General features: G+C 37.5%; 1 protein-coding gene across 1 annotated transcript in view; it reads right to left on the bottom strand.

The window, feature by feature from the left end:
- The window catches only part of FBXO11 (F-box protein 11), an 83276-nt gene that overhangs the window by 4694 nt on the left and 59702 nt on the right, over window positions 1–18880 (bottom strand). The window contains exons 2-18 of the mRNA XM_049870649.1: window positions 17796–17923; window positions 17574–17655; window positions 17021–17165; window positions 15419–15548; window positions 14643–14726; window positions 14432–14564; window positions 13055–13161; window positions 12853–12964; window positions 12661–12767; window positions 12441–12578; window positions 7698–7915; window positions 6677–6762; window positions 5390–5484; window positions 4004–4126; window positions 3835–3920; window positions 2126–2202; window positions 1882–2025 (exon numbers count right to left, since the gene is read on the bottom strand). Coding sequence (XP_049726606.1) covers window positions 1882–2025; window positions 2126–2202; window positions 3835–3920; window positions 4004–4126; window positions 5390–5484; window positions 6677–6762; window positions 7698–7915; window positions 12441–12578; window positions 12661–12767; window positions 12853–12964; window positions 13055–13161; window positions 14432–14564; window positions 14643–14726; window positions 15419–15548; window positions 17021–17165; window positions 17574–17655; window positions 17796–17923 — 1995 coding nt within the window. The remainder of the gene's footprint in view (window positions 1–1881; window positions 2026–2125; window positions 2203–3834; window positions 3921–4003; window positions 4127–5389; window positions 5485–6676; window positions 6763–7697; window positions 7916–12440; window positions 12579–12660; window positions 12768–12852; window positions 12965–13054; window positions 13162–14431; window positions 14565–14642; window positions 14727–15418; window positions 15549–17020; window positions 17166–17573; window positions 17656–17795; window positions 17924–18880) is intronic.

Here is an 18880-nt window from a genome sequence, read left to right as displayed (position 1 = left end):
AAATAAGTGTTAGCGAATACTACTACTATAAAACCTATGTATGTAGAGTGAATTACAATTACTTGTGTACTGGTGTTTCTCTGCTTTCTAAAGATGTGAACCATGTTTTTATTTCTGTAGACATTTGACTCTTCTTTGGCATTTTCTCAGTATTGACCTCCAAATTCCTTTTCCCCTGGATGCCAGGCTCTCTCTTCCCTCTTCTGCTCACTCCTTAGACATTAGCATTCCAGAGCTCAGTTCTTGGCTCTCTTTTCCCTGTATATACTCTGGGTGATCTAACGTCCTCCTGTGGTTATCCTATTACATACATACATAGTGCCGCTAATTCTTAAGTCTGGTCATTTAGTTTAGTGTAATTCATTACGTTCTGGTCATACCAACTTGGATTCCCAAGGAATAGCTTGCATCGAGCATGCATAAAACTGACCACACTACTGTTTTCCACAGAACAGTTGTCTTTGTTACCTTATCTCCATGAAAGGTGCCACTCGGCAGTCACTGATGCCAGAATCCAGAGGATCACTTTTCACTCCTCTCTCAACCCCTATATTTAACCAACAGCTCCGTCCGTCCGCCTGTCCTGTTGATTAATATCTGCCCCCGTCCTTTTCCCACTGATGCTGTCACTTTAGTTCAGGCTCTCATCGTTTCTTGCCTAGATGATTTCACATCCCTGCCTCTAACCTTGTGTTACTGTCACTACAGCCTCCCAAAGTGCTATTGCTTAGAGTCCAAACTCCCTGTCCTGCTCAACTTTTAGTACCTCTCGCCTTACTAAAGAAACAACTTTAAGTTTCCTTCAGACTTGTGTACAATGTGCCACTCAGACTATAAGCCTTCTGGATGTAGTACTGTACTTTATTTACCACTGTATCATCTGTATCATAGTGCGTGGTTCTCAGGTCATCAATCAGTACGTAGAGAGCAGATGAGAGTGAACTAACTAAACTCTCTGTGCCTGAAACAGCTTCCCCCGTTTACCAGTGGACACCCACTCATTTCTGAAGTCACAGCTCAAGTGTGATTTACTCCAGGGCCCTTTTCCCAGTACCTTGCAAACAAAGCTGACCATTCTATATTTTGTCTCTTCACTTCATACTATAAAGGCTCCTACCAGAGAGATGTCACTTTATTGAACTATTAGATTCTAAACACCTTGAGGGTCTACGTCATTAATGAAATGAATTATCAGTGCTTAGTTGTAGTAGTACATTTTGTTGATTGAATCTTGGTATGTTGTATGAGTGATAACTAGCTATAATTCATATATGTACAAAGTTGGACTGTCATTTTAGGAATGGTGATAAATTTGCATTTGACACTCTTCCCTAGTCTCCCTTTATGAACAGCAAGCATTTGGCAAGGGCAGGGGCTGTGAAACTTGCCTCAATCCAATGTGAGTTACCCCTGGATACTAAAGTAGACACACCTTGGCTTCATTAACTCCATTCTCCAGCAAACAGTTATAAACAGTTACAAAATCAATACCTGTTTACTATAGACATTTTCATATATTTACAGACCAATTAATTTCTCACACCTAATTCTACAACTTGACTTTCAAGTTTATTACAATCATTATCACTATTCTGAATAAAAGGTCCAGAGAGAGGATATAAACAAATTCTACTACCTTAAAAAAAAGCCTTATTGACAACTTGCAATTCAAGATGGCTACAAAAGGAAAAGAAAAAAAAAAAAGTTCTGTAAACTTTAGCTCTAGGCACTAATCTCCTAAGCCATCTCAAGACTTCATAAGGAAAAAGACTGAAATCCACTCCATTATAAATTACTTGGCAATGTCATTGATCATTAAAGATATGGAAGAAGAATAATGGAAAACTGGATTTTTCACTAATGCAAAATTAACAACAATACCTCGACCCCCATTAAATATACAGATGCCACCATCTCTTCCATCATGGATTTTATTTCTTCTTAGTGTAGGATTACTATCTGTTTTAATCCAGACTCCAGCCATTGCATTGTCAAATATTTCATTGTCTTCTATACAGCCTAGACCTATAAATGCAAAAATTTAGGTTATGATATTTGGAAAGCTCATTTCTAATGTCTATTAACATTAGATGATAATGAGAAAAAGATGACAGATTTAACCTACCAGAATTATAAACTAGAATTCCACCATTCTGTCCTCCCCAGATTTTGTTGCGTCTAATTTTGGGGTTGCTTCCCGTCCTATGATAAAATAGAAAATGCCATTTTAATTGCTTCCACTCCCATTTCCCATGTTACATGAAGTCACAGTAGAAAGCCCCATTAATCCCAGAAAGAATTAACTAGGCAGTGTGTCCCTCAAGATGCTCTAACAAGTCTGTCAGCAAAGAAACTGGTTTAATTTTACTTTACCCTCTATTTCCCACAAAACATACTTTGCTACAGATCGTTTTTATAAACCAAACCAGCTGCTGCTGAACCGATTCTGACTCATAGTGACCCCATGTGTATCAGTACAACTGTGCTCCAAAGGGTTTTCAATGGCTGATTTTTTAGAAGTAGATCACTGGGCCTATTTTCTGAGGAACCTCCTATTAATACTATAATTAATATGACAGAGTCTCCTAATAAGTAAATTAAAATGAGTGAGTTAGGTTAAAGCACTTGGCTGCTAGCTGAAAAGTCAGTGGCTCAAACCTGCCAGCCACTCTGCGGGAGAAAGATGTGGTGGTCTGCTTCCGTAAAGATTACAGCTTTGGAAACCCTGTGGGGCAGAGTTTTACGTTGTCCTATAGAGTTTCTATGACTTGGAATCAACTTGATGGCAACGGGTTTGGTTTGGTTTGGTTTGAACAGAGAGTCAAGGCGCCCTCGTGATGCAATGGTTAAGCACTCTGCTGCTAACTGAAGGCTGGTGGTTCAATTCAAGGGGCTGAACCAGTTCAGTCACGGCTGAGCAAAAAAAACCACAACAGACCCAAATTTTTTAAATTCGGGTGATCCAGAAGGGTAACTGGGATGTGAAAAATTACGGGCCCAAGTCCTGGAATGGGAGACGCAGAAGAGGCACAGTGAGCCCTTTCAGGAGCCTGATGCACGAGACTTGGATGCATGAGACTGGATTATTGACAGGACTGTGAAGAGAGAAACACACATGTAAAGCGGCATGGCTGGCCGTCATCTTTGAGTGGGGCACTGTTTCTGACTCTGCTCAAAATCTTACTGGCAAGAGATTTGGTTGTTATGCGATACGTACACAGCCCTTAGTTTTCTAAGAGGGAGATGAGGTTTCTAGCAGGGCTCTGACCCGTCATTTTTCCCATTCTAGTTATCAGTCCTGATTCACCCAAATTAAAAAAATTCAGGCCTGCTCCAGTTTCACTTCCTCAGCCATGACCAAATGGGAAGAAACAGTTGGAAGCCCTGGTTCAAACCCTCCCAGTGGTTCCACAGGAGAAAAGACCTGGTAAGCTTCCATAAAGATTACAGCCTAGCAAACCCTGCAGGGTGATTCTACTCTTTTTTCTATAAGCTCGCTGAGTGGGAGTCAACTTCAAAGTACCTCACACAACAACAGTGCAGTCAGGGTTCACTCGCCAAGTACAAAGGAGCACACTGACGGCTGATCTGACTCTCATAGTGGAAAACAGAACAGTGGAAATAAGCTCTTACGGCATTTGTTCCACAGACTGCTGTCCTCAGCTAGTCTACAGAAAGCTATATGCTGACAATTTACGTCAAGAGTGCAACTAAGTGTGTGAATATACATACAAAAGGGAAAATAAAGGTTGAGCACTAAGCAAGAGAAACACTTCTACAGACCCCTTATACCCAATTTCCTCCCAAAAGAAGGCCAAATGTGAAAATGTTTACCTTATCTGAACCCCTGAATACATATGATTATATATATCATTGTCCTCTAGCACGCCATGTCCATTGTCATAAAAATAGACACCAACCTAAAATTAAAAAAAAATTTTCAAGTAATAAAAGTGTTTAAAAAACAATATATTTCCCATCCAAGAGTCCAGGATAATCCTACCTGCTTGCCACTGTGTATCCTGTTTCTCCTCAGTACTGGAGTGCTGCCGGTTGTCACCCAGACTCCAGCCAGAGTATTACTATACACTTCATTCTCTTCTATTACTCCTTGTCCTTTCTCATGCTAAATACAAGTTACAACAGTTACAATACATTCCTTTAATAAACCGCACAGTGCTCCCCCCCGTTAAAGACAATTATGAAAAAAAAAAATCAAATTTTTTAATTTCATCTGGGCAAGGAGTATTGATAACATTTCGTTTACATAGCCTCTTCCTGAGTTGTAGCTTCCAAAGTTCCCTTACTATTCTTTATGTGGTTCTGTACTTTCAAAGCTATTACAGTTAAGAGGAGTAGCATTCAGTTTTTTCTTTTTTTAAACGAAAGAACCTCTTCATCCTAAGGTATGGAACAAACAGAAGATCTCCCATTCAGTAAGTTCACAGTTATTTCAAACTTAGCACCAGTGAAAGCACTTAAAAGTGGTAAGTTCTCAAGTTACTAAAATTTTTATTTTTATAAGACACAGCCATTTCTAGAACTATAAGCAGAAACTGGAATCACACCTGGCACAATACAAGAACCTTTCTGAAATTCCCTATTATTGAATCAGTTGTTAATAGTTTCAGATACCATGGTGACAGAAGATATAGGAAAAATACACAGGTTTTAAAATTTTAACAAGATGCTCAATTATGATTAACAATTCAAATGAAAACTTGGCTTTTTCAGAAGATAAAGGTATTCAAGTCTAGTAACAGTAGAACTTCCAGTGAGAGCTTACCTAATGCTTTTGGAAAATTTAAGAGATTCATACAATAGTCACATTAGCAAAATTCTAGTGTAACACATACGACGACTTAGGCTGCCAACTAGTTTGTTTTTATGAGTTCAATGCCTGTTGCCCATTATTTTATAATTAAGGACTTTAATAAAAATGTCTATCTCCTACAGCCAAAATTTAGTCTGTTAGGTGCTGATTAAATTTTTACATACACGATAAAAAAAAAACAAAACAACCAAACCCAGTGCTGTCGAGTCGATTCCGACTTGTACCGACCCTATAGGACAGAGTAGAACTGTCCCATAGAGTTTCCAAGGAGCACCTGGTGGATTCGAACTGCCAGCCCTTTGGTTAGGAGCCATAGTACTTAACCACTACGCCACCAGGGTTTCCACAGAACACTATATACGCCATAAAATTTGAAGTCATACATCTACTAACAGGGAGAACAAGTCTTATTTATTAAATGCTAAAGACAGTTACAAATTCATACTCTGAAACTTGAATATGGCCTACCTACCTAAAACCAGGTATGATCCCTCACCTCCCCTTTTTTTCCTGGTTGTAATGTATGACTATTTAGAATTGTACTCATTAACTTACCACATAAATCCCACCATGCTGGCCGTCATGAATTTTGTTATGCCGAACAATTGGACAACTGTTTGTCCTAATTTGAATTCCAGCTAATGCATTGCCTATTTAAAAATAAAAGTTACAACATCAGCATTTAGAGCCTAATGCCACGTGGAAGTTTTACATACAGTATTAGTTAAAATTCGCGAGTACTGCAAGACACACGGGGTTGCCAGGAGTTGGATCAATTTGATGGCAACTAACAACAACACAAGACAAAACTAAGGGAAGTGGGGTGTATATAAACGCAAAAGGGTTATAGGCAGTAGAAGACAGCAGTTAAGAATGACTCTGGAGTCAGGCTGCCAAGTTCTGAGTCCCAGCAATTCTACTGACTTCCTGTGTGACCCTGAATAAGTTATTTAACCTCTTCGTGCCTCTAGTTCCTGATCAGTAAGTGAGGATATTTATTAGCATGTGCCTCAGAGGGTTGACGTGTAGGTTATAAGGTTGAATTATAATTAAATTAAATGTAAAGTGCTTAGAACAGTGCCTGGCACTGAAAAAGCTTATGTAAGTGTTATCCAGGTAAGTGTTGGCAGGAGAGAAAGCCCAGGAACATACTGGTGTCTAGCACATAGATACCTAATAACTGCTGAATTAATGCCTCAAAAGCTTTAATGGGGTATTTTCGTTCTCTAGTTTTTTTTTTTAGTAAGTATAAAAATGTATTAAACTACCACAGAAATAATTTCTTAATTTTTAAGCAATGGAGTGAACATAAGGAAACTATAGCAACTCCCTGTGACCAAGGTCTTATTTATACTTTCATCCCAGGTATCTGACACAGTGAATGGTATGTAGCAGGTACTCTGTACCTAGTAGTGGGTGAATGGTATGTCGTAGGTACTCTTTGGACATGTTATCAGGAGGGACCAGTCACTGGAGAAGGACATCATGCTTGGTAGAGGGTCAGGGAAGAGAAAGACCCTCAAGGAGATGGGTTGACACAGTGGCTGCAACAATAAGCTCAACAAGCGTTAACAACGATTATACAGATGGTGCAGGTTTGGGAAGGGTTTCGTTCTCTTGTACCCAGCGTTTCTATGAGTCGGAACCAACTCAATGAAACCTAACAAGAACAACAATAACAGGTACTCTGTAAATGCTTGTCAAGTGAATAATACCAAAGAATAATATTTACTGAGTATTTTAAGAAATTCTCCTACTTGGGTGATTTCAAAGTGGTCCATTTTGCTAATGTCAGAGAGACAGATTAGTCTCTAAAATTTTATAAACAGAACATACGCTTACCATAAATGTCATTTCCTTCGATAAGGCCTCGTCCATCACCAAAGATATAAACGCCCCCTTGATTTCCATTAAATATAGAATTCCCCCTATAATTAGGTAAAATAATAATTAAAAAAAACCCATCTATTCAACAAAGCTTACTTGTTTTGTACAATGTAAGACCACTCATGGTCATGTGAGCTTGGATAAATTATTTAACTTCTACGAGTCCCATTTCCTAATCTGTAAAATGAGGGAACCACGCTAGATGATTCCTAAGTTTCCTTCTAGTTCTTTCTAAGACCTTAGGCTTTTGGAAAAGCTATCTAGTATCTGAGACAAAACAGCATGATTAACAACTCCCTTCAAAAGAGCTAATACATTAAAAAGAAAATTTTAACTGATCTAGAAACATTTGCTGAATATTAACATGGAAGTCCCATAATTTACTTTTATAAAGCCATCAGAAAATAAAATTTGACAATTAAAATAATTTATGGTTTTTGATTACATGATAATAGCTCTGACCTACAGTCTTGATCAATGCCTTTAAGACAATCTATTTGTTTTCTTTCTGTGGCCAGAGGGGACAGCAGGAACCAATAAAGAAAAGTGTGAGCTTAAAGTCTTGATCTCTCTGTCCAAGAATCTTTGAGATAATTAGTTCCCTGAGTTATTCTACCTGCTGATTCCCAGAAAAGAGAAGAAAGATCACTTAGGTTACAAGGAAAGGTCACAGCCCTGTTTACTCATCTATAATGCAGTTTGATGAATTTAAAATAAAAATCACAGCATTTGCAATTGTTCATAAAATCATAACGCATGGCTTAGATCAGTGATAAAAACAAAATACCAAAACAAAAAAAAAACAAAGCAATAACTATGCTCTTTCAGATTCATGACTTTTATTAGTAGAATCTATTTTACAGTACTGAGATACCTAGGAGAAACTTTTAAGAGTTAAGGCTAAACACCTTGACTTTTCTTAAAACAAAACCTAAGGTGAAAAAAGTAATTTCTAACCATCATTATACGCAAATACCTTATTGTTGGGTCACTATTTGAGGTAATCCATACACCTGCAAAGTTGTTTGCATAGATTTTATTCTCTATGAACTGTCCCCTTCCTTTTTCATGGACATATATTCCTCCAGTCTGCCCATGGTGAATTTCACATCGAACCACTGTGGGGTTAGCGTAGGCTTTCACTTCAAAGCCTGCTATCCTGTTTCTGTGTATGTTGCAACTTTCAAAGTAACCCTGAAAAATACAGAATTTAATCCCTTAGGTAGATGCTACTTTCCGAAAAGAACATTAAAAAAAATTTTTTTTTTGAAAAAGTATACCTCAAAATTTAGTATCAGAAAGGTTCAAGATTAAGAATAGACAGATTTATACCAAATTTCAAAAGAGAAACAAGAAGAAAACACATTTCAATGTTTTAGTAAAACACAGAAAGGTATATGGGTGGTTCAGTTTTAGAACTCCCGCCTTCCACGAGGGGCGCCTGCATTCGCCTCCCAGCCAGTGCTCCTCGCGCAGCTGCCACCTGTCTGTCGGCGGAGGCCTGCACGCGGCTACGATGCTGCGCAGCTTCCGGTGGAGCTTCCGGTGGAGCCTCCAGGCCCAGACAGGCTGAGCAGAAAGGCCTGAGGACCTACTTCGGAAACATCAGCCGCCGAGAGCCCTACGGAGCTAACGTCCGATCCGCAGCCGACCACGGACACGACACAGGACCTGGCAGAGCTGCGTTCTCTTGTGCATGGGGTCGCAATGGGTCGGGGTGACTCAACGACGACAAATAAAACAACTAGAAATCCTCTAGTTAGTCTGAGTGAATTCAAAGCCAGGAAAGATCTATTCAATAAATGAAAATATAAAAAATGTTCCTCTGAGTCCAGTAATAGGTGACTGGCTAAGTAAAATATTTTTGAAGACTTATGCTCATGCTATATACATGCGATCATGTTAAACGAACAGACTTCGGGACAGTATATAGTAAGTATGATCTCAAACTTAAAAACAACTTGAAGGATGAAACAAAAATAGGAGGGAGCTGATTATCTGAGTAGTGGGATTATGCAAGATTTTTATATTCTTCATACTTCTCTGCATTTCCTAACTTTTCTATAATGGACATGTTCTATTTTAATAATGGAAATAAAAGTTACTGTGGGTTCTGAGTAATACAGATATCCTAAGTTGAAAGAGTCAATTAAGACTGAATATTAAGAGGAAAAAATAACATATTTACAAGATGACACTTTTGATAAGTCATTTCATTCTCCTATCTCCCTTTAAAAACTGAAAATGCTCTCTTCTCTTTAAATTTCCTTTAACACTAATTATTTTTCTTATGCCACTTCCATGTACTACTTACTACATTTTTTTTAAATCTATTTCTACTTGATCATTAGCTCCTTAAAAAGGACTGTTCTAACCTCTGGAGCGTCTATATATATACATAAAGGTACGCAAATAAGATTTGTTGAACTTTTTGCTGAATTTACTAGAAGTTAAAGTGGAATATAAATCACATGTTTAACTCTTCAAGAAAACAGACTCCAAGAGCATCAGAAATAGTTTCCAGGTTTCAGATTCCACAAATAAAGTGCAAATTACCTATAAATCGCACATCTACATTTGGATTATAATTTCTTATTCTTTTTTAAATCAGGGAATTATATCAAACTGAATACCATCTTCAAATATAAAAGAAGTTTTTCCTTCTTTGATTTTATACCAAATAAAAATGTAAGTGTACACTGGATGTATATATACTATTATGGCAATACTGATCACCAAAGGAAAAAAAACAAGAACAGCAAAAAAAAAAAAAAAGGTTGGACTAAAAAAACCTTAATGTTAGAGGTTTCCAACCATGAGGAGGGAAGCTCACTTAGTCTAGTCTTTCTTTGCCAGAAGTTGGGATGACATACCAGATTGGTAAATTTGGGAAAGATGATGATATTAAGAAATTATTCTTAAGGAGGGAGACTTGCATTGTTATTATGTAAAAAAAAAAAGGAAAAAAAAAATTCCCATCTTTTAATGATAAGTGTTAAAATACAGGTAAACACGCCCCCCAGGGGCCTTTAAGGATGTGTCAAAACACTAAAACAGACACACAGATAAAGATATGCTTGTTCCCACTCTTCTCTTAAAAATCTATAATACTTTACAAACACCCTCGTTCATCTTGAATGGGAATATCTATCTATAGCATTGCTATAAAAATGCTATAAAATTTATAATAAAATAAACTGTAACAGGGTTCATGATGGAGGAGTAAATTACTATGGTGACCTTCCATAAGTTACCACCACCATAAGTCTTTTAAAAATAAGGAACTTGTACCCAAAATTATGTTGGTGCCACAAATCATTTGTGAATAAACCAGAGGCACGCGTAAACGTAATACTTGAATTGTCGTAACTCTGGGGCACAGCCTAAAGGCAATACAGGTAGTGAAATACTGGCATAGTATAGTTCCCCTACACAATAACAGTTCCATTTAGAAACTACAGCCAATGACTTAAAAATCTTTTCAGCATGTGTGATTACCTAGTTTTTCTTCAATGACAACAACTTGTCAGAAACTCTGTGGGCACCTCCACCAATTAAAAAGGGGGTGGGGGCGAAGATAAAAAAACAGGTGTCCTCAAGTAGAATCCAACTCCCGGCCAACCCTGTGTGTACACGGGTGGAACGGTGCTTCACAGGGTTTCCGACTCCCGGCCAAGCCCGTGTGTACACGGGCGGAACGGTGCTTCACAGGGTTTCCGACTCCCGGCCAAGCCCGTGTGTACACGGGCGGAACGGTGCTTCACAGGGTTTCCGACTCCCGGCCAAGCCCGTGTGTACACGGGCGGAACGGTGCTTCACAGGGTTTCCGACTCCCGGCCAAGCCCGTGTGTACACGGGCGGAACGGTGCTTCACAGGGTTTCCAGCAGCCAATTTTCTGAAAGCAGGCCACCAGGCCTTTCTTCTGAGGTGCCTCTGGATGGATCTGTATCCCCAGCCTTTCTCGTTAGCCATCTGGCCGCCCATCTGGCCACCCAGGGACCCCCTTCACCCATTTGGCCATAACATCAAGTCTGTAATACTTCTGGGTTATCTGCTGGCAAACCAAACATCCTCGCTGAGAGTGTCAGCGTGATGAACACTGGAAAGTTCTACTGGCTCTAAGGGAAAGCAGATTCTCAAGACTCCAAGCCTCCCCATCTTTGCCCAGATTCCTCCATTCCTCCCCTCATTAGAAACGAGAGCTGCAAACTACAACAAAATACCAGTCTCCCTATACCCGCTGGAAAAGGGTAAGTGGTCATCTCCTCTCTGCTTTCTTACCTGCAGGCCGAAGCTACGGTCTGAGTTGTAAGGGAACTGTTTCTCCCAGGTTAGTTACCTCAGAAACTGGCTAATATGATGAACTGGCCCTTGGTCTGAAGCTCTTTAGGTCTAATCAGTCCCATGATCAAAGGGTACCCCTCACAGTGTAGGTTCAGATTAAGAAAGGGCTCTGCATTAGGGTTTTAGGCACAATGAAAAAAAAGCTTTCCTTCGCCACATGTGTACATGTGAAGCCTACACTGCCTGATTAAAAAAAAAAACAAAACACTGCCTGATTAGAGCCATATAATAACAAGAAAACCTCACCATAACTTTGACTATCTGCCACCGTATCACCACATCCTCTCCAATTTCTTGGGCACCACAGTAATAAAAAATAAAATGTTGCTAATGCTGTACTAGGACTTGAAAACCACCTCAAGGAAAAGTAAACATTAAATGAATACCTGAATAGACAAATAAGATATTATTTTGAAACAGAAGAAAATTTTGTAAAATTATATGGTGTTTCAAACATAGTATCATTTAGAAGGATGCCAAACATAACTACCCATAACAGTTTTGGATTGGTATTTTATAGTTACTATCTCTATTATGGAAACGCTGGTGGCATAGTGGTTAAGTGTTATGGCTGCTAATCAAAGGGTCGGCAGTTTGAATCCACCAGGCGCTCCTTGGAAACTCTATGGGGCAATTTTACTCTGTCCTATAGGGTCGCTGTGACTTGGAATCGACTCGATGGCACTGGGTTTGGTTTTTTGGTTTATCTCTATTATGGAACCCTGATGGTGCAGTGGTTAAGAACTTAGCTGCTAACCAAAAGGTCAGCAGTTCGAATCCACCAGCTACTCCATGGAAACCCTATGACACAGCTCTACTCTGTCCTACAGGGTTGGTGTGAGTCAGATTTGACTCAGTGGCAATGGGTTTGGCTTTGGTTTTTATCTCCATTATAAAGTTCTGCTAGGTAAAAAAATTTTTAAGAGAAATAAATCAAACTAACGATGAGACCACTATTTCTTAAGTGTAGTCCACAGGCAACTGCACTGGACTCAGTTATCGTGCTTATTAAAAATACATATCCTGGGCCCTATCCTCAGAAATTCTGATTTATTATGTTTGCGACAGAACATGAATGTTCACTTTAAAACAGATCCTGGGTAATTTGTATGCACACTTTATGTTTGAGAACTGCTGGATTAGACCATCCTCCTCTCAAAGATGGTATTAATTCCCTAAGGACCCCATCATCTCTACATGGAGATAATGTCAAATGCAAAAATTCATGAAACACTGGACATTTTAAAATATAATGCTGAAGTTGCTTTTTACTCTTCAGTTTAGCTAACTGGGTAATACGAAAATAAATGCTGAAACCTATCTGAAATGTAACTGGTACAGAGTCAGTTTTTCTGTCAGGAAAAATGTTCTTACCATGCCATGGTCAAATGTGAACACACCAACATCACGTCCATGATGAATGTGATTCCGTCTAATAATTGGGTTTCCATGATTTTTAACCCAAATCCCAGCTAAAGCATTATTGGAAATTTCATTATCCTCATATATTCCCTACAACGATTATTCAGAAACAAAAAATTAGTAGAGCTTTATAAAAATTAAAAAAGAAACAAGAAACAAAACTTAAAAATACCTGCGCATGATCTGTTATATAAAGTCCAACATTTTCACAGTCGCTGATGTTACAGTGTTTGATGGTGGGACATGCTCCTTGACCACTGACACATACGGCAGAACCAACTGTAAGAAAATATCTCTATTTAAAAACCTAATGGCCAAAACCACAGTGACTCATTTTATGATAAGAGAGAAATGAAACACTAACCTGTACATGTACTTCGGATGATACAGTGATCAATAATAGGGCTACAGTTGACTGTAATCTCTAAACAGTGGTGTGCATTGTGGTGCTGGGCAGATTTGTCATCAGGGTTGAACTGAAACGTAGACATTTTGTTTGAAATAGACAACCATTGCCTTCCTTAATGATTCTGAAACATATTATTTTACATCTTAAAATCTCTTACCCTTATTGTCATATAGCCAACATAAGCATCCTCAGAACCTTCCATAAAAACGAAAGTTGAATCTCTAGTGTTTTCAATTATAACTTTGTCTGCTACTTTTCCAGGTGCTGTGGAGAAGACAATTTAAAGCATATTACCTTTATCAGACAGATGAAATGGAAAAATTTTTAAAAATTACTTTTTTCAATCACTAAAAATACTCTGCTACAAAACTAATATAATACAGTGGGACTTTTTTTTTTTTTTTAAAGTTTTTAAGTTGGGTACTTTTACTGGGTTTTTTTTTTTAAACATTAGTATTGATTAGATAGGACTAATATCCACTTTATTAGTTAACTATGTTTCATCAGTCTTTAAGGGGATATTATTTGATTATCATTATACTCAAGTCCATGTATAATAAACCTTCCAATGAGGTTCAATTATAAATAGTATTTAATATCAAATGAACCAAAACCAAACCAAACTCATTGCCATCGAGTCGATTCCAACTCATAGCAACCCTATAGGACAGAGTAAAACTGCCCCATAGAGTTTTTAAGGAGCACCTGGTGAATTCAAACTGCCGACCTTTGGGTTAGCAGCTGTAGCACTTAACCACTACACTACCAGGGTTTCTGATATCAAATGAGGTGACATTTAAAAAATGGTTTCTTGTGGAAACAAATTCACCAACAGCAGCAGCAGCACTGTAGAGAAAGGCAGAGACATGTGTATTTAAATTTATTTACAACAGAGGCCTTGATCTGAAAAGTAATGAAAATCTCTTAGATAAAATTTTCCATCCTCCCCCTTTTTCTTTATGGTGGAAATGGGGGAGGGAAGCAGTAAATGCAAATTTCATTACAAAATAATAATTATTAGCTATTTTAAAATGATCTATGTACTGTATTCCTAAAAATCAGAGGTAGCACGAATCTTCAAATGACTAGTGAGTACTCAACAAGTACCTCATTAAAAACTATTCTTAGAAACCTGGCCATAAGAATACTTCTAAAATAGTACAAAACAAAATATACTTAAATATTACATTTCAGTTCCATTAAAATCATAGCTATAAAAACATTAACATCTTTATTTTCAAATAAAAGATGAAATTAACAAATAGTTTTCCTTTTTTTAATGGATAATTGAGGAGCAGTGGAAGAAAGTACCAACATTAAGAACTATGTGTGTATCAGTAATTTCTGAACTCACGTTTTCGTTTCCTTCACATAAAATATGCAAGATATCTATACTCCTATTTTTTTTCCTACCATTAAGGTTATTATCAAGGTTCAACTGGATTTTAAGTTGTTAGCATTAAAAAACCCGTCACGTAAATCAAATAATATGAATAAAACGTTAAAATTCTAATTATAATGTACTTGAAAATACCTGCACCAATCATGGTGATTGGAGATTCAATATATATCCATTCATCAGTATATATTCCAGAATGAACAAAGATGAGCCCGTCAAAATGAGCCTCTTGAACCCCACCAAGGGCATCTTCAATGGTATCATAATACTGGGGGACAAAAATGTTGTCAGTACAGAGCTGAGAGATTCCCATTTTAAGTCTTACAAGAACACAAATCAAACATACCAACATATTTTCTCTTCCTTTATATCTTGCAGGGTTACTGTAGAAATGTTCAGCAAATCCCGGTTTTACGTGTGCACCTTTATACTAAAAGGTCAAAATCAAACAAACAATAACAAAACCACTGAATACTAATATATTCTAAAGTTCTGATTTACCACTATATTGATAACTTTTATTTAAAAACCCCAATTATCCCGACTAATATTCCATGACATAGTACACTGTAAAATCTGGAACAGGTTATAAGTCAGTAAGACCCAGTATGAAAGGTCAGGCATTTCCAGTCTTAGCACCACTGACGGTTTGTGGCACCGCACTCTTTGTTGCGGGTGCCGTCCTGTGGACTGCAGAATGTTTAACAGCAAACCTGCCCTCACTCGCTAGTTACCAGTCACACCCTCCCCTCCAGTTGGGACACCCTACCACATGTTCCCTGGGAAGCAAAATCATCCCTAGTCCAGAACCACTGGTGAATGACCACATGAAAATTACACTGAACATGGAATTTTAAAACAAATACCGAAAACTATAATTTAAATAAAAGTTTAAATAGACCCACAGAAATCGTAAATGCTCTCCAGACTTACTGCCACTCAATAAATAATAAACATGTCAAGTAGTGTAAAAAATCGCTGAATATTTTGTTGGCTGATAAATGTTCACTAGCTTACTTTCAAAATGCATCCTTGCATTTAAACTTATTATTTATTTTTTTTTAAGAAACTTTCATTTAAAAATAATAATATAAATCAGTGTTTTGTATTTACACTCCATACCAACTGCTGGAAACTCTCTTTCCAAGGGTTTGGCTGTTCATACTCTTCTGGATTAATCTGATAGAATTTACCAGGTTCCGGGTGCATCATAGGGCGGGTATACTCAAATACTTCCATGTATAATCGTTTCCTAGTGGGAAAGTGAATTAAAAAGATTTCTTCATGAATTGCCTTTTAGATTAATAAAGCTTTAAACAAGTATAACAATTATTTGAAGTCTTCAAAAACATGAAACTGGCTTAGAATTACTAAAGAACAGAGGTAATAAGAAGAGACAACTATCAAAATACAAAACTTTAAAAATAAGAACATATTTTGGCTAACACAATGTAACTGCATATAAAAAACAATTTCTTTAAAATTTGACTTTAACTCAGGGGAAAAATGCCACCACTACTGTCATAGCCCCATATAGCTATTATTTAAAAAGATTTTCAACAAAATATTTTGAACTTAATTTTTCCTCTATCTTCAAACCATTTACATCCCATCAAGAACAACCATCAAACCTTAGAATAAGAGTAACTATAATAGTTATCTTTCTCTGCTCTTCATTCTTACTTCTCCCTTCCAAAGCGTAATTTTTCTTCCTTATAAAGTGTACTTTATTTTTATCATCATAAAGGTACTACATAACTGTCCTAAAATACAGAAAAAAAAAGATATTCTATAGTTTCAAAATATTCAGTCCTAATAGTTTACTATATTCCCTTCTGGGAGTCCCTGGGTGGTACAAAGGATTCATACACTCAGCCGATAGCTGGAAGGTTGGCGTTCGGGTCCACCCAGAGGCACATCACAAGAAAGGCCTGGTGATTCACTTCTGAAAAAACAGCCACTGAAAGCCCTACAGAGCACAGGTCTATCCCGACACACACGGAGCTGCCCGGAGTCTGGGTTGACCCTACAGCAACTGTGTTTTTACATTTCCTTCCAGTTTTTTTTTTCTCTTTCTATACAGTTTCATTTAATACAATTATACTTAGTATATAAAATTTTATATTCTGCTATTTTCCTTTTTAAAACATAGCCTTTTCCCATATTGTTAACATTCTACAAGAATTACTGCTCATGGCTACATGACAACCCTCCAAGCAGACATTACGTTGTTTATGTAGTTCATTCCCTTACTGCTCGGCGTTTAGATTTCAAATTTTTCTCTACTAATGACACAGGTCCCTAGGCGGTGCAAAGGGCGGCGCTGGGCTACTGTTAGGAAAATCTGTACACAAGGCAAGAAAGTTTTTCAATAGAATTACTGGGTCCACTAAACTGTCATATTTAATTCATTAGCTATTATAAATTAGGTCTCGTCCTGTTTCTAAAAAGCAATTAAATGAAAAATGTTTCTCATAATTGCTCAGTTGCTATTAAATGACAAATAGCAGAGAAAGTACTTCATGTACTGTTTTATAAATGTGCTTGGACTGACAGGTCACATTTGTGATAAACAGGTAACCAAGAATTTAGAAGCATTTTCATTTTGTTTCTACCATTTAACAGTATTTTTACCAGCTCATACTTCAACTTTCCTGCTGTCTTTAGCATTCTGGGCAGCAAACAATATTATCTCAAGATAATAAGGAATAGGTTTTCACTCACCACAAAATTGGATCATTAGCAAGCTCACTGAAGCGTTTACACACACAAGCTGCTCTACAAAGATCTTGTTCCAGCAAATAAGAGAAGATTTTTAGAACCACTTCATCTGGCAGTTTCTCCTGAAGATACTGTTCAGCAGGTGCTGCTACAGAAAGATTAATAAACAGATTATAAAAAATTTACTCATCATGCTAGCAAAGACTTTCTCATTAAGGAGCACAATTTCCATTCATCTAACGAGTAGTAGCTTTTATTATATGATCACTTTATAAGCACTTTTCTTTCATAAACAACACACATTTGTCTGCTTTTATTTTGATTTATTAAGGATTCTTTTAGCAACTCTGTATCATCTCAAAAACTGGTTAAAATAAATATTTAAAAAGAATCTTTATACAACAATAAAGGTCAATGAGGAAGAGGTCAGGGTTCTAACGTATATCTCAATCCCAAATGTAATACTCAACTATACCTGGTTTAATCTTAGTATTTTGCTATCAAACATAAATTTTAAGTTATTTTATTCTATCTGGTAGTTTCCCCCAGGAAATACCTGACAGATCTTGTGATTTTCCAGATACCCTTGCACGTTTTGCACGATGGCCGAAGTTTTCCGTGGTAGAAGTTGAGGCCCCCTACAAAAACAGAAGTGAATTACACAAACATTTTTACCATACATAATTACTTTTTTTAAAAAACGACATTTCCTTTTTCTGTTTCCTAAAAATTCTTTCGTTAGAAAGAAATCAATTCAATTCAACTACGTTTTGCTTACCTCCATGCTGCTCTTTGTAGGACACGCTGTTCTTTTCGGCAGAAGAGTTTTCCTACGAAGTTGGTACGGACTGTTTTGTGCGCCAGGACCTGATTCTTCTGCAACCATATCTGCAGGTACGTCATCATCTGTTGTAAACAAAAGCAGTAAGAAAAACGGTACCCATTTTTTAAAAAAGCTCGATGGATGCAGTACTGTCTTAAAAAAATTCAGATTACTTTTTTTTGCAGAAGATAAAAGTTTTATAAAAAAAATCCAATCACTTGGATAATCATCTGTTATGGATTGAATTGTGTCCCCCCAAAATACATGTTGTAAATCCTAACCTTGAAGCCAGTGGTTATGATCCCATTTGGGAACGGGTTGTCTTTGTTACGTTAATGAGCCAGGATTAGTGTTCATTTCTGTTTTAAGTCAATCTCTTTTTTTAACAAGCAGAGACAGGGGAGAGAGATGCCAAGTCCTGTGAAGACTGTCCAGGAGCAGAAGTTCAGAAGAGACAAGGACCTTCCTCCAGAGCCAAGTGAGAGAGAACACATTCCTAGAGCAAGCACCCTGAACGTGGAATTTTAGCCTCCTGAACTTGTGGTATTTCTGTTATAGCCGCACTAGATAACTAAGAATTTGCTACCGGAAGAGTGGGATGCTGCTCTAACAGATAACCTAAAATGTAGTAGTTGTTTTGGGATTGGGTAATGAGTGGAGGCTGCAAGAGTTTTAAGGTTCCTAACAGCAAAGACCTACACTGCCTCAAAGAGAGTGTTGGTAGTGTTATGGATGTTAAAGGCAACTCTGGTGAGGGGTCAGAAGGAAGTGAGGAAAGCTATAAAGTATCTATCGTCTTAGAGAATACATATGGCATGGGTAACAGAATGCTGCTGAAATGTGGATATTAAACGTGCTTCTTGTGAGGCTTTAAGAGAAAATGATGAACATGAAATTGGACAATGGAGGAAGAGTTAAGCTTTTTATGCAACGGCAAAGAACTCGTCTGAGTAACGTTCAAACATTTGGTAGGAGGCAGAACCTGTAAGTGATGTGTTTAGATGATGAGATCCGTAGGCAAGATCTGCTTGCTACTTACA

The sequence above is a fragment of the Elephas maximus genome, chromosome 26 (assembly GCF_024166365.1).
Source record: "Elephas maximus indicus isolate mEleMax1 chromosome 26, mEleMax1 primary haplotype, whole genome shotgun sequence".
Lineage (NCBI taxonomy): Eukaryota > Metazoa > Chordata > Mammalia > Proboscidea > Elephantidae > Elephas > Elephas maximus.
The sequence above is the reverse complement of the archived record's forward strand: the minus strand, read 5'-3'. Positions and strand labels throughout refer to the sequence as shown.